The sequence below is a fragment of the Rousettus aegyptiacus genome, unplaced genomic scaffold (assembly GCF_014176215.1).
Source record: "Rousettus aegyptiacus isolate mRouAeg1 unplaced genomic scaffold, mRouAeg1.p scaffold_m13_p_14, whole genome shotgun sequence".
Classification (NCBI taxonomy): Eukaryota; Metazoa; Chordata; class Mammalia; order Chiroptera; family Pteropodidae; genus Rousettus; species Rousettus aegyptiacus.
In genome coordinates this window covers 54,276,425-54,299,713 of record NW_023416289.1, presented here as the reverse complement: position 1 = coordinate 54,299,713, position 23,289 = coordinate 54,276,425, and the positions used below count along the sequence as shown (strand labels likewise).

Sequence of the window (23,289 nt, the reverse complement as noted above, 5' to 3'; positions counted from 1 at the left end):
TGTGAAGGTGTCATGCATATGCATATGATAACGTTTCCTTCATCTGGTATATATATGTATGTATTATTAAGGACTAATCCTGTGGCCCTTAATTGTGGCTGCACATTGAAAGTCTCTCTGCAGCCTTAAGGTATACCACTGCCTGGCTCTTCCCCTGGGAGAGTCTGATTTAATGAGGCTTGGGTGTGGCTGGAGCCGCAGACTCTTGCAGGGGTCCTTTAGTTTCTCACCTGTACAGCTAAGATTGAGAACCATAAAGTTCAGAAGTACTGTCAGGAATTGAGTCTTTCCTAAGCGCCATGAGCTCTCAGTGACAGTAGATGAGGGTTAAACGCTCTTACAACCTTGCTTGCCATAATTCAGCACAGGGCTCGGGGTTAGTTAGACATTTGAGCTGTTCACCCAGGTTCAGCCACTGCTCCTCGATGTCTGTCTGTGTGCTGTCGTCCCTCATCTCTAAAGCGTGACCAGCTTTCCTCACGGGGTGTTGTCTGGAGGACATGGCGAGTACCTGTGGGCCCTATGCTTATTCCGGCAGCTTCTGTGTGAACACTGGTGATTTGCATTCCGGGCTTTTGAGTCCACTTCACCCAGCAAAACAACTTTTTACCTTCTCAAATTTTACCTACCTGCTTTAAAAATTGCTGAGTCCTCATTACTCTTCTTTCTGGAGATGGTTTAGCTGTGGATACCCTGCAGCATATTAAATTTAAAGATGAACTTCAAATCCTCCATATCCAAGAGGTTTCCTAGTGATTCTCAACTCTCTGTACTTCAAAGGAAATTTTAGAAACAACTATGGAAAGTGTTTTCCTCTGCTTTGTCTCACATGGAGAAAGCGGTTAAAGGGTATTAATTACTATACAATAGTTCTATTTAGGGTCTCCATATATTATGAGATGGACCATGCTGACAGATTAAGCTGACACTTCCCCCATCCAACGTTCTAGAATCCTGTACTTAAAAGTATCTACTTAGTATGTTTTGGTTTCTTAAGCCATTAGGGGCTTTTTCTAAAATCGTAATTGCTCCCAAACACCCAAGCTCTGAAACTGCCTGCCGTGGGAAGGCTCAGTGAGGTTGCCTCACAAGTGGAATATTCACAAGAAGCTTCTCCACATGTTGCAGTTTAATTTACTCATTTAAAGAGGGGGATTTTGAACCCCCGAACATTTTCTCTGGGGCATAATCTTGAATTTTGTTAACCCCTTCCACACCGCAACTGCAGCTATAACCCCCTTGGTGTATTTGGGGTGATTCTTTTTAAACCAGAGTTTAACAAAAGCCATAATCTGGATTGTGCATCTCAACTTCAGACCTGAGATATTTTTATTTCAGGTATAGGTTTTTGTGTGTGAATTCTAGGCAAGATTCCTTCCTTTTCTTAATAAACACAGCTCAAGAGAGCAATAGTGTTAGACCAGATGAGATAATGTATTTTAAAATGGCTTATTTTTCAATTCTGAATAAATATGAAACAGCGTTATGATTCACATGGTTCATCAAAGCCCAGTGAGTGAGTGCCACTGGCTTGTTCCTACCCATACCCAACTGTAATGTGTCGCCTAAATAGAATTTTAAATCCAAATGACGAAATAGCATCTTTAAAAGTACATGTTTTCTCAACTTTTAAATAGACAGAAGTTACTGACAGATTTACATGTGAGTTGTCAAATGAGGTTTGCCCACCTCAAGGTGCTGTCCTTCCCAGACACTTGTCGAGTCACACATAGGTCGATGAAGCCTTAAACCTCATTAGGCATATTTATCACACGCCTGCTGTGTGTTGAGGGGCAGAGAGTCCTGGTTGCTGTGTGCATAAATTATTTCCATCGTGACAGCTATTTTAGGGAGGTTCTAATTATCCCATTTCACTGGTACGGAGACTTAGAGGGGTTAAGTTACTTCTTGCTGAGAGCTTTCTGCTAATGAGCCATCAGACCTGCGTTTAAGCACATCAGTCTAGACTCCAAAGCCAGCGCCCATTCTTCTTTACACCTTCATGTGCTGTTCTGCCTTACTCATCAGGACGGGGGCATGCAGGGAGAAAGGAAAGATTTCATCCATTTTGAAAACTTACCAACACATGTGACGTCGCTGTAGATTACCTTTAGGGTCCCCCTCCCCATTTGTGGGGGTTTCATAATGGCCGAAAGTCCTTCTCTTTCTCGTTTTCCTTGTTTCCATGCTCTTCGTCCTTCTCCAACTGAACAGTCGCCATCACATCACACAGCAGACTATTACCCCAAACTCATCAGTGGTCCCCGTAGCGCTTAGATTTCTTTTCGGGGCGAGGTATTCCGATCAGTGCTGAATCTGGATCTTCCCTGTGAATTTTCCGTTAGAATGTCTTGAGCTGATTTATTTTCCGGTCTGGAATTTGGACGTGGTCTGTTAGCTTGCCAGCTGGACCACTCGCAGCTCCGCATAATTGCTGTGACAGCCCTTTCTGTTCTTGGCCAGCCCCTCTGTTCTCCCCTCAGCCACGGAAAGGAGTTTTTGATTTTTCCAAGGGTGGAAAGGGGAAGGAGTAGAAAGATCACACTCACCAACTTTACCTAAGGTAGTACGTGCTCTCTGAAACGTGGGGGTGGAGGGGAACTCCAGAATACCTATGATTTCCAGCCTTTTAAATGTAGGACTATTCCTCTTGAAAAGACATTTAGAAACAATTTGGATCAAGATTGAAATAACCAAGGTCATTTTTTTTAAAAACTGAAACATGTTCAAATTAACCTCACTTCCTATAGCATACCCTGTGTATTTCTGTGTTGAAATTGTCTCTAGTATGTTCATTTCTACTACAATATTGTAAACCCCCCCCCCCACACACACACACACAAACACTAAACATGTCTTTTTATTTGGACATTCCCCAGTGTATAGTCAGATGCCTATGTAAGGAAAAGGTAGTTTTAGGGACAAGCAATTTATGGCCTATCCCAGCACAGTGCCTCTGACCCTTCCTCTAAGATTCTCTGCTAATCCAGGCAAATAATTTATTAGTGATCAATTATCAGTTAATTTAGATGCAAACAACTTCCTCTTCTCATTATCTCTACACACGGATACGCATGCATGCACGCACACACGGCAATGTCCAAGCATAGACTAAGAATTCAGAGAGACCCTGGGTGTAATCTGGTTCAGTCTTCACTTCCCCTTCTGTGTAGACACCTCCAGAACCTCTCGACACTGTCATCTGGCCTCTGCTCTGTCCCTGCTGGTGAAGCAGCTCTCACTGCTTGATGAGGCTGCCGACCCCTGGCTCAGAGCCCTGTGAGGTCACAGGGAAGCTCTGCGCCTCCCACCCATGGGCCTCGCTCTGCATCTGGCACAGGCGGAGCAGATCCGCTGTCCGTAGACGCATCTTCTTCACGCCCCTGGCCGAGCTCCCTGTGTTTATTTCCACTCTTGAGACCTCATTCCCACATGTGCGTTTTTGTTGATGTGTTTTAATTTAAATGCTATCTAGGAACAAACTCAGTCCTGCGGTGCCGCCCAGCAGGACTGTCCCTATTTTAGATTTAGGTACACCGCGTATTTCTAGAGCCTGAAGGTGTTGGTGTTTTTGTTTGTTTGTTGGGCCATCGTCTTGAAGAATCAGCTCCTCTTAAGTTCGCTTTCAGTCAAAACCTCCAGGTGGAGTTCTTGGGAGCTTCTAGGTGGCCAGGTGATCTCTGTCCCTCACCGTGTAGTATCCCCTACAGATTTGATAAACATGCATGTTTTTCCATCTGTATCACAGAGAAAAATGCTAACTAGAATGGAGATGCCTCACTCTTACCTTCAAAACTTCGGCATCAGCTGACCGTTGACTTTCTTTGCATTCTTGGTTTCACCATTTACAGATATTTTTAACTCTTCTGCTGCCAGATCACGTGCCTTTGTTTACAAAGTTAATAGGACAGAATGGGTTAAATACCTTGCTAATTTTAGTATACTAAGTCTTTAGAATTCTTTGATATCCCGTTGTAGTCTGTCAGGCCCTCTTCATCTGGATCACCGAATCCCTGTTCTAGTTATTGAACTGCAAAACGGATTCTCAGTGATACATTTTTCTTGCTCAGCTCACGATTGCCCCAATCTCAGATCTGTCTAAGCACCAGAAGTTAAGTCATTATACTTCTGTTATTACTCAGTAGAACTCGTAGTTTAATAGACTAAATAACTTTATTAAATGTTTCCCCTTTGCCTTTTATATCTGCATTTTGATAAATTAACATGTTTCCAGAAAGAAGTCAAAACAAATTAGCCACTAACCCTATCACATAGATTCCTAATAGAGGACTGCTGATTTTGATAACAGAAGAAAAAAATTCTCTAACTACCAGGAGGAAAGACTTATCTTTTTGTACCTGTGGTTTACATGGCAAACTCATGGTTGTTGTGGAGTAACTGTATCAGCCTAGAATTGGCTACCAGAACCGAAAGCTGCTGATCGGACTCTGTCCTTTACGGCTTCTTAATGTCAGAAGCACAGGAGGCAGGGAAAGGAGGATGGGATCTTAGCCGATTTAAAAGGCTAATTGCCAGAATGAAAAAAATGATTTTTAAGATTGGTTGAATACATTTTCTTTTTCAGAATGTGAAAACTTCCTGGATGTTGGATTGGACAGAGGGTGTATCGTCAAACAGGATGCACTTAAGAGAGAGTCTGGGAGCGATTCTGACCTCTTTCACTCACCCAGTGAAGAAGTGGACAGCATCATCTTCTCCAAGGTACTATTTGCCTCAGTAGGTGACTTTCACTAGTAAGTTGCCAGCCTTCCAGGGCTTCTCTCCAGCTCCAGCATGATCTTAGAGAATTGTAAGTGTTCTCTTTTGAGGATGCTCCAGGCTTCCAAGGTCTTAGAATAATAAAGATCATGCACTTTATTTTCTGCATGATCATGTCTCTTTACGTGTGGGTTTTGAGGCCCACGTTGAAACCTAAAAAAATTGGAAGTTCCATTACTGTAAATTAAATCAGACAACAGTGAGTACTTTTCAGTGGACGGGAAGGACTGCACTCAGACTGTATGATGTCATGTGTATAAAGGAACCATAGAGTCATTTCTGATTAATGTGTTTAGGCCTGAAGCTCACTTCTAAGCTTGGTGATATCGAGCTGCTTAATTGGAATTTTCTAGATGTCTGCCAGGGAACCCAGGCCGTCTCTTCAGTAAAAAGCCAGGCTATCCACATGAATCACCTCGTGTTTTTCATCTAATTTGATGTTCTGTAAGGGGGTGGAGGTCGTTTTCTTTATTTTGCTTATCTTTGTACCTAGTTGCCGAAAGTTCGGTTTTGTTTCCTAAGAAGAATAGAGGCTTTCCCACGGCAGGATCCCACTCAGTCACGTGCCATAAGCGGCTGTCTTAATAGAGAAGGGGTGAAGGGGAACATGCAGATGGCAGCTGAGAGGACGCCCGTAGACGGATTCACGGCGACGTTGGAGAAGGGACGGGAGCAAGTTGCGTTAGGGGGTGATTCCATTCTCTTAGACGGTGCAGTGACACTGTGTTTAAAAGTTGTCATAGAAGATGGAGGCTTAACATTCTGGGGTTCTGGTCCAGAACGTGTCTAAGCCTCTGTGACTGTTCCTTCAGGCGCTTCATTTTGCCCAGGCAGCTCTCATGTGTGCACTTGGCCTTCCCTAACAGCCCTTTCCGCCGTGTTCCTTCTCCGGTGCTCATTCTCTCTCAGAAGTCCTCGGATAGATTCACAGCGCGTCAGAATTCTGTCATTGTCACTCACAGTGGACTCACTGACTCAAGGGATTCTGTAAAGTGAAAAATCCACACCGGGGAGACCTGTCCTTGTCTGAAGTCGTTTAGGAAGAGGAACCCCAATAGGATTAAAAAAAAAGTAATGACAGAATTTGGGTAATTTCCACCATAGTTTTGAGATTCTTATCATAAGGGCTTCTGAAGTCTCTCCACCCTCCCACTCCTGGGGAATACCATTCTGAAGATGTGTATCTCTGAAAACATATTGTTTTTGTCAGAGATATATAGATTAGATACTATCTCTCAGTTCCAGCTGTAAATTTGAGTCACTGATAATCAGTAAACCAGTGTCATGGATATATAGATAATGTTTTGTGAAACATCTCTGTATGTTTGAAAGTGTTCATAGTAAAAAGCTTTTTAAAAATAGAAAAGTCTTCCATAGGAAATGCTTGCTGCCCCTTGGGTGCGTGACAGCTTTCCCCTGATGTCACCATCTCTGCAGAATGATAATAATTTTTGCTCACTAAAAACGATTTTCCTAGCTGAGCAGAATTAGAATTCCCCATATTTTACCTTCTTATCCAAAGTGCTAAAAGCATTTAGGGGGTTGTTCACGCCAGTGGCTGCAGTTAGCAGTGTTTTCAGGATGACTAGTAGAGATAATTTTTAAAAGTTGAAGCATACGCCCCAAGGTAAGTTTTGCCTACATTTTATACCAGAGTGCTTCAGGAAAACCAGGAATCGTGGGATACTTTCAGCTCTTTGTGCGCACACGAGAATGTCTAATGGCCTCTTGGAGCTTTGGAAGGTTCTTTCAGTATTTCCGCTCTACCGAAGTTTGCGACCAAGAGAGGTTTCACAATCAGTCTTTTCTCTAGCATTACTAAAACCAGGGGTTTCCATGTGAAAGGAAAAGTAGAGAGAGACAGACTGATGTTTTCAGAGAGCTTACTATACACTAGGCACTGAACTGGCTTTTTGATATATGTGATCTCATTTCATGCTCCCAGCAACCCTGCAAGGTTGGTGGTTTTATCCTCTTCATACTCCTGAGTACTTAGAGGCTCTGATTGCTCAAGTCGTTTACTCAGAATTAGCTGGTAACAGAAAGGAGATTTGTACCTAGGCCTGACTCTCAAATCTGTTCGTTTCCTGTCGTTTTGCTTTCAATCTCCCAACACCCGCTTTAATAGCCAGTGGTTTATGTGGAAGCGTAGCGGTGGCAGACAGGTCGTCAGCTCCCTCCTTCCAAGTCGTCCTCAGCGGTCGCCCACACAGCGTGTGCTGGGGAACATCAGAGTTCCTCCCCAGGCTCCAGCCCTTCTCTCCTCCCTTCTGGAAAAGATACTTTGTGGGCAAGGCGTTGCAATATTCTTTTCTGTGAACCATGAGTGGTGCATTAGGTCACTTCCTGTAGCCACTGATGTGACTCTGGCCTCACAGAGGTCCCTTTAACAGCCTGCAGTGTTTGTCACAAACTTTCTGCCTTGACCTTATATTTCCATTCAGTATTCCTGGTAAATGTGACTCTTTGGTGAGTGTTATGAGCTTCATGTTTATTCTTATGGATGTTTGCTGGTTCCTAAGGTCTTTCTTTTCTGTAGATCAGCAGCATAAAATTTAGATTTTTTTTTTTTTTTAAGTGAGAAGAGATCCTGAGGTTCTTTTAGCACTAAGAAAGGAAGTGTGGTTATAAAATGCACTATCTGAGGCACCCTGTTATCCAGAAGGATAATTGAAGCCCACAGAAAACACTAATAGTTGCTGCTGTCCCTTTTCCCAAAGAGATTAAAATAAAGCCCTTATACTTTGGTTTTTCTCCCATCGTAAGTTGTATCTGTAGGAGTAACTCCCCTACAGTGCCGACCCTAAAAAGAGTGCCTTCTCCATCATGTGCTGCAGTTCACCAAGCCAAAAATTCACCTTTCATTTTTGAACCTCTTAGATGTAGAAACACATTTTCAAAATCCCAGTTAGAAAACCTGTAAGCGATAATGCACTAGAACTGTGAAACAAGGGTAATGTTTGCTGTTAGATGCCTCATCTTCTTAGGTAAAATATTGCACATAAATGGATTAAGTAAATCGCATACATTAGGTATTTAACATCTAAGCTGTTATTTTCCAAGGCTCCTGGCAGAGTGCCTTGTGTATTATATAAGTTATAAATATTCGATGAATTAAATGAATGAACATTAAAGGATTTTGACGATACTAAGTGTGGTTCCTTCAGGTGTGGTAATGGAATACAGAATGTACAGCTGTTCTTGGATTTCTGTGTGTGTGATGTTCATCCCAATCTGGCATTTTTTTCCCCCCAACGTTTTATTCAGAGAATTCTGAAACACACAGAAAAGTTAGAATTGTGCAGTGAACACCTATCACCTAGATCCTGGAATTTACTTTTTGTTATATTTGCTTTAGTGCATAAGTATGCATCTGTCCATCATTTTTTTTTACACCCATTAGTTCATCTAATTTCTTTTACTGCATCCCAAAATAAATTATGGTATGAATGTACTTCACTCCTAAATACTTAGAATTTAGAATTTGAAGAATTGTTTTGTAGTTTTTGTAAAATTTACATATAGTGAAATGTGCAGTGGCAAGGGTATCATTTAGTGACTTTTGCCCCTCGCTTTATTGAGTTATAATTGACAAACAAAAATCACACATTTTAAGGTGCACAACATGATATTTTGATACGCACGTACATTAGGACATGATTGCCACAGTCAGGCTTACATGGCTGTCACATCACATGGGTCGTGTGTGTGTGTGCGGAGAACACTTGGGATTTACTCTCAGGGCACTTTTTAGTGTGCAGCATCATGGTTAACTGTAGTCACCATGCTGTACGTTATATGTCCAGAACTTACTCATCTCATAACAGCAAGGCTGTTCCCTTTGACCAGCAGCTGTTCTGCTCTCTTATTATGAGTCCGGCATTTCTAGATTCCACACATAAATGAGATTATGTAGCGTGTGTCATTCGGTGTCTGGCTTATTTCATTGAGCATGCTGCCCTGAAGATCCACTCGTGTTGTCGACAGAATTTCCGTCCTCTTTTTTAAGGCCGACTGATATTTTCTTTATCAAATCATCTCTCGATGGAAACTTAGGATCTTGGGTATTGTAAGTAATGCTGTGAACATGAGAATGCAGTTATCTCTTCAGCATAGTGACTTCGTTTCCTTTGGATGTCTACCCAGAGTGGGCATATATGTAATATATTGTAGCGTGTGTGTGTATTTCTAGTCTTAAAGCACATACCCAAAACGTAGTTCTCTGCTAAATGCAAGGTGGTTCTTTTTTCTTAAGATACAGTATTAAGAACCTATTCTACCATCTGCGAGTCATTTCTGAATTGGGAAGAGCTAAATAAGAGTTTGTGATAAATGGAACCTTTAACTTGAGCTTTCATTTCCTTTGAAGCCCTGTTTATGTGTTTTAGAACGAGCTCGTCACACGTTTTGCTTTGTCGATGCCCATCTACTTTGTCCCTCACTATTGTTTTGAGAATTAAAAATGTAGGCAACTTAAGGGTGAGTGTATTGGCTTCCTAGGACTGCTCTGACCAATCACACACCTGGTGGCTTCAAGCAACATCAGTTATTCTCGCTCAGTTCTGGGGACAAGAGGTCCTTCAAGTGGGTGTGTCACGGGTACTTTCCTTGAGGAGTCTGAAGGAGCGTCCCTTCCCTGCTCTCCTCCGGCTCCTGGTGCTTGCGGGCAGCCCTCGGCATTCCTAGGGCTGTAGACACGTCGCTCTAATCTCTGCCTTCATCTAAACATGGCCTTCTTTCCTTCTTATAAGGACTCTACTCTCGTTGGGTTTAAGGACCACCCCCTGCGTGACCTCATTTTAATTACACCTGTAAAGACCCAACTTCCAAATAATGACAAACATGCACGTTTTCCCTCCCTGTGGAGAAGAAACTCTTCAGGATGCTCAGGCCAATCCTCACGAACTTGAAAAGAGTAGTCAACAACTTCATTTTAAAATAAGACCCACTCTGTTTTAAAATCAACGTGGTAAAACATACAGTTGTTTTATTTTACAATGTGGCCCAGAGAACCAAGGACCTTTATAATACTGACTTTGAGATCCTATCCTTAAAAGGGTTTTCAAAAGGCGATAAAGATAGAACAGGGCCTTTTTAGTTGAAATCAGCTAGGGTCCACATCTTGCTTCTGCTGCCTGTGTACTTGGGAGAGCCCACTAGACAATGGGGACCTCAGTCCTGTCTGTCCAGTGATCTTGCAGCGTTTTCCCTTTCGATCTCATTCTTCGTGAATCATTTAGAGAGCAAGTAGGAAACCTAGGAAACTGGATTCTACAGAGTTGGGGCGGAGGAGGGACGCACGAGCTTTTGAGACCAGCCCATAAGGTGTGAAAAGTGCTTTTAGAAGGTAGCGTGCTTTCGAAGTAGTATGTTAGATATTTGAAGAGATGCTCCTGGTCTAGGATTTGTTTTCTGTTCCAAAGCTAAAGGGGCTTATTAGTTCTCATTGTTTAAATCTTTCTGAAAGAACTATTAAGTTTCTTTATTCTTAATTAAAACTTTGAGCAGCCTGGCTAATTAGAGAAAGACTGCGAAGAAGGGGGAAAAAAAAACCCATCACAGAATGCCTTTCTCTTTTTCCTGCTCCCGGTCCTATAAGAATGCAGAGTAAAGGTATCAGGACAGTGCAGTGCCCATATCTGTAATCGAAAGTGTGAGCATGCATCTTTCAGACACTTTCACTTTGGGAGAAATTTATCTTTTGCATGCCATGGAGCTCATCATTCCATCATCCATCAAATTATGTGTTCTGGTGTCTTTCAGCGAAATAGGGAATGTCAGGCTGCTGGGATCAAAACCGCAGGATCCCCGCTAGGCCCTGGAGGGCGTCCAGGGAAAAGGGCGTGTTGTTTTATCAAGCACTCTGCTGCCAGGGCTGACTGTTTTATGTACAATTTGGCTCGACAACACTCAGCCAGCTCTCAGTGAAATAAGGAAAAAGAACAAGTTTCTTTCATTTGGGTATTTGTGGCCAGAATTTGGGCATCTGTGGCAGACTTTAGTGTGGTCATAAACTACTTGACATTTTTCACACGGCTACTAAAAACAATCACAGACTTCCCCTTTAGAATAGTAACTTCAGGACATCGTTCTTGTAGCCAAGCAGACAACCTTGTTTTTAGTTAGAGCTTTTGAAAACAATTAATATGGATGATATGGATTTAGAGTTTCCATGTACAGAAGCCCCAGGCGACGTGGGCTCCCTTCATTCGGTTGATAGTATTGACTGAAAGAACTCACTTGACTTAGACTTTTCTCCTCTGTGAGGCAGGAAAATCATGTACTTCTAGTCTGTGCCTCTAGGAGGAGGGTAGAAAGGGCGTAGACTAGATCGCACCTTTGCGGGAGGCTCTTTGAATCCAGTTGTGATCTTGCCCACTGCCCTCCCCCGCATCCCCATGGCGGTTGGCTTCATCAGCAGTTAATTAGAGGCTGTCTGCCTGGTCCTGCTTTTCAACCACATGTGCTTTCTCTGCATTACAGCCCGAGGAAGAGCAGTCGGTCTGTGATATCACTGGATCCAGTTCTTCTACCGATGACACAGCTTCTTTGGATCGACATTCTTCTCACGGCAGTGACGTGTCCCTCCCCCAGATTTCGAACCTGAACAGGTCCCGAGATCAGCAGTGTCTCGATGGCTTCTACAGCGCTGGGGTGGGAGCCGAGGGTCGAGAGACTGCGCGTGAACCCGCTGGCCCAGGCGAGGCGGAAGAGGAGGAGATGGACAGCATCACGGAAGTGCCCGCCGGCCGCTCTGTCCTGAGGGGCTCCATGCGCTCGCTGTCCCCCTTCCGGAGGCACAGCTGGGGTCCAGGGAAGAATGCAGCCAGTGATGGAGAGATGAACCACCGGAGGTGAGACGGCAGGCCGCTTGCTTAATCTCTCGGGGTCTGCTTGTTTTTGAGAAGTTTCTGGTTTGGGATTGTTGTTGGTCAAAGGCTTGAGGGACACACCGTGGTGTAGAAGAACAGAGCAGGCTTTGGAGTCCGGAAAACCTGTGTTCACATGTCAGCTCCAGACCTTAGCATGTCGATAACCTTGGGCAAGGTACTTGACCCTTCTGAGCTTTAATTTTCTCATCTGGAAAATACTTGCCTTTCAGACATTTGTAATAAATAAATATTACAAGTGAAATGTGTCTATCACATAGAAGGTGTTTAATAAATGCTAACATTTATTCAGGCCAGTTTTGTCCATGAGAATCATAGATTAGAAATATTAGAGGGAACAGTCTGTCAGTGTGGAATTGAGACATGAGCATGAAATCTCAGTCTGGGCACATCTAGGTTTTCAAAGTACGTCCCGGGAATGGCCATCTTTTTCCAGTGCAGGAAGTTCTGATAAAGTCTAAATTACCAGTATTTAATCCTCAAGACGACATAGGAATCATTGACTGTCGTGAAATTGTTGGTATTTTTCCACATGTCGTCGTCTCTGGGAACTTTCTTAGGTGTGGCCCAGTCGCATGCCTTCAGACCTTCAGTTTGGAAGCGGCCTGTAGGAAGACAGGGTGGACCTGGCTTCTGACCATGGGCTGCTGGATGAATTTACTCAGGTGGTTTTAGCTCTGAAGAGCATGCAGCGTAACTCCTCCTGTATGCACAGAGGTGTGCTTACTCCAAAGACACCTTCTTAATGAGGAAAGCAGCTAAGGGCGGAGGCTGGCAGTTGTTTCAGAACAACTGATGTTGACAACCTCACTGGAGCAGTTACTGTTCATTTTTTAAAATCCTTGGCCTTCTTATAGCATTGTGGCTCTGATTTCATAGCCAAGTAAAGTGCATGTAATCAGGCCACACGGGTCACTCATCCTTGTATTCAGCCCACATTTAGTGAGCACCCACTGCACGCCCGGCATTTCCAGGTTCTGGAGACCCTGAGGTGAACGCGGCCAATTCCACACCTTCGTGGAGCTCACAGTAAAACCGTAAACGTTCCTGGTCTGCCACTCTTCAGACTCGTTTAGTGACACATCACCTTAGATGATTTTCCAGTCCTCCCCATGACTGCGGTGCTGTTATCATTTCTGCAGACGCGTCTGGCGCACATAGTCATATCACTTACCCGCTCACCCAGGGTCCGTAGAACTTCCTGGTCAGATGCGCCTTCTCCGATTCCGTACGACTGTGGTGGCATTCAGGATGCTAACCTTAAAAATAAGTCCTGGCTTTATCTGCTGGTACTTCTTGTATACGTTTAAATACCTCCATTATATAGAAAATGATTTCAAAAAGCTCTCTTCAGCTTTAGTCATGCTTTACATTTTTTATTTTTAAAGCATTTATACCAAAAGGAAAAATAAGAATTTATACCAAAAGGAAAAATAAGAATTCTGTCCCTGAAGGGCAAACAGTTTCTCGACAGGACATACTTGTCTTAGATGATCGGCTTAGAGGATCAGGACATACTTGACTTAGATGATCAACATCAAGAAACAAGGGTTTATTTTATATAAAATCCATTTTTCTTTATAACTCACTGTGGATCCCTTTGCCACAACTTTGATTTCTGAGCTAAATGTGACTTTATGGATCATTTAGCTCAGATGAGGAAATTGAAGCTCAGATTCAGTGATTTGCCCAAGATTACCTGGTGATCTTATGTCCGAACTAAAACCAGAATTCTATCACCTCAGTTATTTATATTTTCACCCTGTCAGTACGGCGTCTCCTGTTTGAGCTTAGCATTAAGAATTGCCAGCGCCTCTGGAGACAGTGGAATGAAAGTCGGGCTTCACTGTGGTATTCCCTACATATAGCATAACCTGAAATTTAAAGTCTTAACCTATGTAAAGTTTTGAATGGCCTTTTTTCCTCCCCGATCCTTTTACTTTTATGATTTAATAAAACTTACTCTTTGCCTCCGGATTGACTCCTTGGAGCGAGGAGGGAGCGAAGTAGCCCCCCACAGAAATTGGCAGGCCTTTTTGGTTCTGATAGCTTTCTTATTCCACATTCATTCATGCCCTTAACTTCCTGTACTGTTTCTCTTTGGCCATTGTATCTCTTCCCAGTGTGATGTCTGTATGTTCCATGTGTTTGTATCCATTTTGTTGCATCTGGACACTGACCTCTTCCACCATTCATTTTCAGTTCAATGCGAGTTCTTGGGGATGTTGTCAGGAGACCTCCCATTCATAGGAGAAGGTACAGAGCTCACTAATCTGATGGACTAACCACGTTGCCTCTGAGCGTATACTAACAAGCATCTCATTTTTCTGCTTATTCCATGATTAAACAGTATCGCGTCTGCTTCAGGCAAATAAAATATAGGTACTTATTAGTCGATGATGTTTGTCAGTCAATATGAAATGTTTTCTTGACTCTAAAGTTTTTTCTAGTTTTATTTTTAAATATATTTTTAAAAATATTTTTTCTACCTTGCACTTACTGGTATTTAGATTACTTTGTTTATAGGGTCTCCTCAACTTTCTCTATAATTCGAAGAAGTATTTACATTGTGCATGTCTAATGGACCATAGGAAGTACTTTTTCTTTCCAAAAAAATGGGGGAAGAACCAGAAATATGTGTGTGCTTGCACACAGGCCCAATATCTTCAACACCTTTTTAAATAATTTGTCGAAAGTCTTTATTTTTAGGCCACCTGGCAGCTTCCTTGCCATTATTGAGGTAGTCATACATAAGCAAGAGACATTAGCTGATCTCTCAACAGCCCTCTCAGTCTTCAGGTCCTCAACTAGTAACCTCAAAACATTCCAATAACTTAAAAGGAAGGGAGGAGGACGAGGAGGTTTATTTTTATTTTATTTTTTAAATCTAGAACTTGAACCTGAAAACAAAGCCAAAGGACCTTAAATGATATCACTAACTGAGGAACTGAGAAAATCAGGATGCTCTCAAAAATATTCGTACGTGAAAGTCGTCTGCTGTGAGGAAGGGCGGTTTTCCTGCTACTGTAGGGTCGTCTGCAACTCCCTGGACACTTGGAAAAGCAGTGTGTCCCTCTTTCCATCTCCCTGTTGCTCTGCATTGTCTTTATAGTAAATTTCATCCCAGTCGCACATCATTACCATTTCTGAGAGTAAAGAGATGTTTAAGTTTGTAGAAGGAGGTTATTTTTTATGAATAATAATTCGGCAATGTGGATTCAATTACTGATTATAACCACATTTGGGGCTTAATGAGAATTTGGATATTGAGATTATAATACGCCTTTTTATTTACAGTTTGGGGATTTATAATTAAGTTGATAATTTCCAAGAGTGGGCTTCCGAGTCTCGTGTGTGCTTGCAAACTGTATCAGGGCTCGCTTCTGCTCACACCAGTGAGTTGTAAGTCAGTCTCCTGGAGACATGCCTCAGCTGTGTATTTCTACCTTCTGCTTTTGCGCTTGTAAGCTTTATACTATAAATTTCATCCAATTTAAAATGTTTTACTATTTAAGTTATTTTAAAATTATTAAAGATTTACTTTTAGGAGAGCCGTAGGGCTAGCTTTGGTACGGCAGCCCATCCCCACCCCCGCCATCCATGAGGGATACCTCCCGAGACCCTAGGTGGTATCAAGTTCTACGGATACTGCGATTCTTCCTATACGTGCAGACCTGTGATGACGTTTACTTTACAAATTAGGCACAATAAGAGATTAACAACAACCAATAACAAAACAGAACAGTTAAAACAACGTTCTATAACAGAAGTCATGTGAATGGCTTTGAGGCCCTCATTAAATAAAATAAGGGTGACTTGAACATCAGCCGTCTGATACTGTGATAGTCTGATCACTGATATTGGCTGCCGAGTGAGTGACAGGTAGGGGACATACACAGCATGGAGAAGCTGGACAAAGGGATGATTTATGTCCCTGGCAGGATAGAGAGGGACGTGCATGATTTCATCACGCTGCTTAGATCCGCACCTTTTAAAACTTACGAAGTGTTTATTTCTGGAATTTTCCATATTCCAGACCGTGGGTAACTGAAACATCAGAAAGGAAAACCATGGACAAGGGGAGACTCCCATGTTCAAGAAAGGTGGAGGTTCGGGGGTGTGCAGGTCTTCTCACGTGCAAGGTTCAGGAAGGAGCCGGGTGGCTTGACTGCTGTCCCCCTTCTGGAAATAAAGGCACGTCACTTAGAACTTCAAGGCCCAAATAGTAACAGTATACTTTTTAAATGATAGCTTTTGTTAATCAAAAATCCTGAACTACTGATACAGTTTCCTTTTTGGAGCTACTAATATTTGAAATTGTTATTTTTTTAGTTAGTTACATTTACTTACCATTTCCAGCCCCAGAATTTCTGTCTCTGATGCTCAAGAATAAATATCAATACTCAGGTAATCAAGAAAGTAGATGAGCAAATGAAATTTCTTTTAATCTTGTGGGGGAAATGGATATAAACCTAAAATTAAAAAAAAAAAAACATTTCCAATTCAGGTGTCAGAATTTTTTTAAGAAAGAAAATAAGTTCCTTCATTATGAAAATGCAGGGAAATGTGCCTACTGTTGGGTGCTTTATCTTTAGCATAAGAGCCTGGTTAGTTGGGTTTGAAGATGGATGTGAGTGTTGATTATCCGTATTCTGAAAGATTTATGAATTGTCTGGCTTAGAAGGAGCCTTAATGGAAACACACGGGAAAAAACTGATTGCATAGGCAGCCTGCCCCAGCGGACTCTGTCCTTCCTTCTAGTTAGGGCTGAGAGATGCTGCGGTGAGGAGGATATGGAGGAGTGGGACGTGTGGAGAGATTGTCCCCAGTAGTAGAGGTGGAAACACGTCCCTGAGGAGGCCATGGGAAGGGTGGGCGCTCTGTTCAGCATTCGAATTGGGCGTCAGATTGGACTCATTGTCCTGTCAAGAGCCCACAGAGTCATTTGCAACACGTGATCTAGGTGAACATCAATAGAGCAGTTTTAAGTTTTCGTGGTTGTAATCTTTTTCTAAATTCTAAATCAGTGTTACATTTCTAATTTTTGATGTTTGTTTAAATCCATCTGCCTCTAACTATGCCCTTTCTTTTTCAATCCAATAACGCCAATCCCTGTTTCCTCTTTTCTCTCTCCATTTCTATTTCTGCCTTTGATGTCATCCCCAGTATGAGCTGGTGTCCCTCTGGTGTGCAATACTCTGCTGCCCTGAGTGCTGACTTTAATTACAGAAGGTATGGTATTACTACGTGTCCAGCCACCAAGGGGGGAATCACAGAATACGGCACTGGGGCTTTTGGCTTGGAGCTGGCTTCTCTGCGGCTGGCATGCACATGGCAGCCCGCTTTGTTTGTGAGCACAGTGTTCGGTTGCCTCTGCTATTGGCGTCGTTAATCCAATTGAGGGAGTGCAGCCTGGAAGTCGGATGGTGTGCCCTGATGCATCCTGTTTGTCTCTGTGGCTGTAGATTTGGTGTTTTCTGCAGACTTGTCTCCATGGTATGGTGTAGCACTTCTCTCTCTGTTTTGTTCTGCCCTAAATCTCAGATCCTAGACATTCCCCCATCCTGAGGAATCCGGCGACAGAAGCAAGGCAGCTCATGAGATGCACTTATTTCTATTAACTTCCAAATCCACTAGTTGCCTTAGATTCTAATTTACAGACTCTTTGTTTCACGTTCTTCTCTTAACTCAGCAGCCAGATTTAATTCCTGAAACATTTTCAGGATTCAGTTTTGTGGGTAAGCATACATCTGGTTTTCTCAGGCTTTACAAGTAATTCACAATAGAAAACTAAATTTCTTCATTGGCCTGTCTACTTATCCCTGGTATTAAAAAGGACTTTACAGAGATTTACTTATAGTTAGTCACGATGTCTATTGTCATATTGAAATAAGAAAAACAAAATCCATTGTTTAATTTACCCACTAGAAAACAGAGGCATATGGTTTCAGTTCATAGTAAATTTGCAAAAGGAAAAAAAAAAGCAAATATAAGCCCTCGTAGACTGGCGTTGGTGAATTATTTGTAGTAATTAACTGAACAGTTTGAGCATAAATAACTAAATAGCTTCAGTGGCCCTCCAGATGGAATTCAGCTGCTCATAACTGAATACATGGTCAGCTACAGCTGCATTTGTAAATTTTGCTTATTTTAAAGAAGATTCCACTGCAGTTGTAGTAGACGTGAATTATTCTCGCTAGCAACCCCAAGGAAGTTTCGAGGTCAACCTCTCTGTAGCCACCTGCTTACAGAAAATGCTTTTTACTCTGCAAACCACAAAATTCTGTATTCCAGAGATCCCATTCTGGATACCCAACCCTCAGTTTGCCTTTTTTCCCTTCCCTTTTGTCAATATCAGGACAAAAACCCTAAAACTCAGACTTAGTAGCTTTTCAGCTTCTGTTCTTTAAGGTGTCCTGTGTGCCTGTCTGCAACTAACAGTTCTCAAGAAACCTGTCGAGCAGTTGTCGGCTGGCCAGGTGTGCACAGAGGCTAACACTCATCAGTGGCACTGGGTTTTCTGGGGCAGATGGATCCCTGCGAAGTTAAAAAGCTCAGCTGGGCTGTAGTTGAGCATCAACCTATAAAGGTCCACTTAATGGATGCAGGACAAGTCTGAGTTTCCTGGCTTTGCCTTTGAAAGTTACTTATGCTCATGTTTTCTCTGTGCCATTTAATTCTTGGGCATTAGCAGAGCCAGATTCTGGCAAACATCAAGGGAAAACACAAATAAAAGGTTAATAAGGTAATATGGTCTGTCCATATGGTATATTGGAAAAAAAAAATTTAAAAACGGCCTTAAATGGTTCAACACTCGAATGAGTTGAGTGGGGTACGATAAGCTAAGTGCAGCGCTCTTTCCCAGCGTACCAGGACCTGCGTGGGGAAAGGCAGGTGCTGCTCATTTGTGCTGTGCCCTTACAGACACTTTTGCTAAGTGACAGAGAGAAATAATAGACAAGCAAGGGAGAGACCCCTAGAGGAATTTTGTTTCCTCTTTCCTTTCTGCAACTCAAATGGAATGAACTCTTATGCTCTCTGTTCAGTTTCAGTCTGGAAGGCCTGACAGGAGAGGCTGGTGTCGGAAACAAGCCATCCTCATCTCTAGACAGAAACTCTGTAAACGCCAAAGAACTCAGGCACCCTTTCAGTGGTGAGGAACGGGGTGACTCTCTGGTGTCACTCTCAGAAGAGGATCTGGAAGCAGACCAGGGAGAACATAGGATGTTCGGTCAGCAGGTAAGGCTGAAATGCATATGTGTTGTTAATTTGGAAAAAAATTTCCCTGAGTATGTCCTCATCTTAGGACCAAAAAAAGGCAAGACTGATTTACATTAATATAAAGCACTAGTAGATATGATTACTTACGTATTATATAACATACTCAGTCTAGCACAGAGCATGTTCTTCATATTTAAACTGAAGAATATTGTTAAACTGCATAGATTTAAATATTTCATCAAAGCAACCTTGTTTAATTAAGAAAGTAGCCAGGATATTAAATGGAGTTTGGCTTTCTTATCCCAGGGTTTCTTCTACCACCCCAGTAGTAAAACGAAGTGTGTTACATGCCATTATTAAATTTCCCAGTTCTTAGAAACATATCCCAAGTTTCTCCGTCTTGGAAACACAAAGTCTCATTCTTTGTCTCATCACATTGTCTAAGAAACAACTATTTATTCTCTCCTCTTATTGCTAGAATTCTTCCGAGCTTCTGTACTCCCCGACTTTTTGTTCTCGCCCCCTAATGATCTCTTAATGTCCACCACTGTCACTCTCCTGAAGGTCATGGATTTCCTTGTCTACCAAATGAAGGGCCTTTTTTTTTTTTTTTTAAGTTCTCATCTTCTCAAGCCCTTCATTATCACCACTTGTGACAATCCCTTAAGGAGTTTTTAAATTGAGAATTTGAATTATGTACTTTTACAGCTTCTTGCCCTACACCTAATCATCTTTCCTCCTCTTAGGCAAAGGAGATTCTGAACTAATTTCTGAGAGGATTCCAGGACATATCCAAATGAAACGTTTTTAACTAAACAAGGTTAAACACCTGTCTTTGAATAGGTGGCTGTAGTTTTAGGTAGAAATATAATGAAATACTTCTACTTAAGCAAAGAAAAATGTTAAACTACCCGTACTTTGAATAGGTGACTGAGGCTTTGTATAGAAATTTACTTTTTATTACATCCTACTGCATAGCAATAATGTGACCAGGTATAAATTTGGTGCCAAAGGATTCCCTTAGTAATGAATGTGTCTCTTACAGTCTTGCGAAGGTCTTAGAGAATTTAGGTCTAATGAAAATCAGATCGAAGGCGTAAAGGAATGTTGCTGTGCTCCACCTTGGAACTCTGCTCACCCAGAGTTTTTTATCTTGTGTGCAACTTCAGAGGCCTGCGATTAAGCTGCTTGTATCTCTGATCTGGATTAGTTGCCTGCAGCCAACTTCCTGTTGAAAGCCTCTGCCTTTCCCTGAGGTCATTTTTCAGACCTCACAGTTGTATTTGAAACATAGCAACTGCGCCTCAGACTCCATGGTTACACACAAAACAAGCTCCAAATAATCAGAAGTCTTTGGTGCAGTTACACTGAGCATATGCTAGTAACGAATTTTCATTGCTTCCCTTTCAATCTGTGCGAGTCAGGAGGCAGACGTCGGCCTCCTGTGAAGGGAAGGGATTTACCTTAGTTAGCAGAACAGACTCTCCCAGCACCAGCAGTGGGCTGGTAAACACTGGTTGACTGTCTTTCAGGGGTGCTGTGGCAGGAACCTGTGCAGTTGGCTGCGTTACATGGCCTTGAAAAGCTACTGTGCATTTACTGAGGGAGTTGTCAGATTTCAGTCCCCCTCATGGACAAGCAGTCTAATCTTAGAAGAGGAAATGAAAGAGATTTAGGCTTCTTTCCAGACGCACAGCTGCTTTGCTTGTGATCTCGAAACACTTTTCACTTGCATCTGTTTCTAACTCTTTAAGATCAGAATAATGTTACTGTGTCTCTAGAAGAGGTATTTAGGTTTTTTTTCAAAGAGCAAGAACTGTATGTAGTTTGATATTTCTAGTGAAATTATTGTGATCTAATTATGCACTCAGCAGATATTTATTAAGCGTGTACTAAGTCTGAAATGTTATCAGGGATTGTGAGGGCCGCAGAACCACTGTAAAGGATGGCTGCTCTGTCCCCATTTCATTGGTAAGAAAACGGAGGCTCAGGAAAGCTAAGTAACTGCAGTCGTCCAGTGACTGTTCAGCGCCAGGGCGGACTTAGATCCAAGTCTCTGACTGCGGGGCCTCCCTTGTCACCTGTGAGCGCCTTACTCCCCCAGGCCGGGTCACAGTGTGGAGTGGGCACTTATCTAGCAGTATGGGAGCGTGTGCTTAGAACCTGTTCTCTACCCTTACTTTACAGACATGTCACAGATCTAAGCAGCACGGATTTAATTACTGTGCCTCGGCCATCTCGTCTCCACTGACAAAATCCATCTCATTAATGACAATCAGCCATCCTGGGTTGGACAGTGAGTATACTGCTTTTTTTTTTTTTTTAATTAAATATATTTTAAACACTTTTCCTGTCATTTTTTCTCACTTTAAGACACTATAACATTGCCATCCAGAATCTCTTTGCCTCTTTCTCTTAATGGATGACTCTTCATTTAAACAAAAAAAGATGAGCGTTTGATACTGTGATCCTCCTCCCCTTAACTACGTAAAAATCTCCTTAGTACATTTAATACATTCTATTTTGGGGCCTAAACCTGACCCATTTTTGAAAACTTTATTTTGACATAATTTTAGACTTTAAAATTAGTTGCAGAATCGATGCGAAGAATTGCCATACATTCTTCACCCAGACTCCCCCACACGGTATCATCACACTTGCTTTTTTTATCAGTCTCTCTCCCTCTTTGTCACTTCCCGTAAAGATTTTTCTAAAACACTCGAGAGTAAGTTGAAAAGAATGCTCTTATGTCTCAGACTCTCACGTGCCCACAGTGCAATTATCCACATTGTATCCAGTATTCATTTCCTGAGCTCTTCAAAAATGTCAGGCTCATGAAAGACAAAGACTGAGATACAGAGTTTTAGTCGAGTGCCAAGAGGATTATATCCGAAAGTGATTAACACAACTGCATGCAAATAAATGCAGGGTCCATTGGCTATGAAAATTACATAGAGGTGTCTGGCATCCACAGGGCGTTTGTGAATGAAAGATGCTCAAACTCATATTTGCATTTGATCCCGATGGTTGCCACAGAAAGCCAGTTTGTTCCTTGAGAAACCCCACGTTTTTGTTTTATTTTTAAAATACTGATTTTTTTTTTCATGAGTTATTGGCAATGTGCGATATTGATATAAAGATTTAAATTCTCATTAAAGGTGGAGCCTTACATTATAGGAGGGGTCCCCAACCCCCAGGCTGCGGACTGGTACTGGTCTGTGGCCTGTTAGGAACCGGGCCGCACGGCAGGAGGTGAGCAGCCTCCAGGCAGCTGGGCCTCCTGGGGTACTTGTCGCTGCTCCCCAGCTCCAGTAGCGTCACCACCTTAGATCTTCAGGCGTTAGGTTCTCACAGGAGCACCTGTCCCTGGTGCTACACAGGGCAGAGACCGCTGCTTCATGTTCTTTGCCGAGAGACCACGTATTCAGGAAGCCGAAGCAAAGGGAATAAATAAACTCCCACTTGTGGTGTTTCCTTATTGTCCCCTGATAAAACTCATGTTAAAATAGTTAGGGACTAATGGGCTGTTATGTCTCAGTCTCAGTTCATGGTTGATTGGAGGCCTATTCTTTAATTTCCACAGTAGAATTAAGGTGTGATGGCTGATTATTTAACTTTGGCCTCATTTTCATATGATTAATACTTGAAATACAGATCTGGCCTGTTTGACTAAAGGTGCCTAATGGGAACTTAATCTCAGAAATACAGATAAAACCTCATAAAACTGTAACAGAAATAGCCTTTTCCTGCTTCTCTTTGGATTTGGGTTTTGTTCTGGTTTTGTTGGGATAGAATGAAAATTATTATAACAAAATGGATGGTAGGGGATTTGATGAGCATGGAGTGCTGGAGCTCAGTGGCCAAAGACAGCCAGAAAAGGACCCTTCAGAGACGCATCTCAGCTCCGCCGTACCCTCCTCCCCGGACCAGCAGAGTGGTGGCCTGGTGGAGACTCTACTCCGGTAGCAACGAATACCCAATGCCAACAGAATGTGTCCCATAGAAAGAACTTTTTCCGGTATTTTGTGACACACTCTCTTTTTCATGCATGAAGCACTTCATTATTTTTCCTCCAAAAAACAAGATGGTTTTTTATCATATTTTCAGGTGCTAGACAAACACCGTATATAAGGTGGCTAATGCCCAAGAAGCAATATCCTAGCGTGCCGGAGGCGCTGGCACATGGGATTTTGCTTCCTCTGGCTGGGAGAGTTTCTGCTCAGCTCACTGAGGGGACTGAAGTCAGTAGCAGAATGCTGTCCGCTGTCGAGGTTATGCCAGAGTTCAGTCCTTTTATTAAGATAGGGTATCCTCATTCTAATTTATAATGCACACTTTATGCAGGTTCGAGTGGTTAGGTCATAAGTTCAGTAAGTGGCCCCGCTTGCTACCATCAGTT

General features: G+C 42.4%; 1 protein-coding gene across 15 annotated transcripts in view; it reads left to right on the top strand.

Moving 5' to 3' along the window:
• The window catches only part of AKAP13 (A-kinase anchoring protein 13), a 235,136-nt gene that overhangs the window by 159,147 nt on the left and 52,700 nt on the right, over positions 1 to 23,289 (top strand). For 12 of the 15 annotated variants that reach the window (XM_016151661.2, XM_036231987.1, XM_036231985.1 and 9 more), the window contains 6 exons: positions 4,586 to 4,722; positions 11,263 to 11,633; positions 13,872 to 13,925; positions 16,836 to 16,901; positions 18,716 to 18,908; positions 21,078 to 21,186. In XM_016151661.2, coding sequence (XP_016007147.2) covers positions 4,586 to 4,722; positions 11,263 to 11,633; positions 13,872 to 13,925; positions 16,836 to 16,901; positions 18,716 to 18,908; positions 21,078 to 21,186 — 930 coding nt within the window. The remainder of the gene's footprint in view (positions 1 to 4,585; positions 4,723 to 11,262; positions 11,634 to 13,871; positions 13,926 to 16,835; positions 16,902 to 18,715; positions 18,909 to 21,077; positions 21,187 to 23,289) is intronic. The other 3 variants (XM_016151658.2, XM_016151664.2, XM_016151655.2) reach the window with 2 other exon arrangements.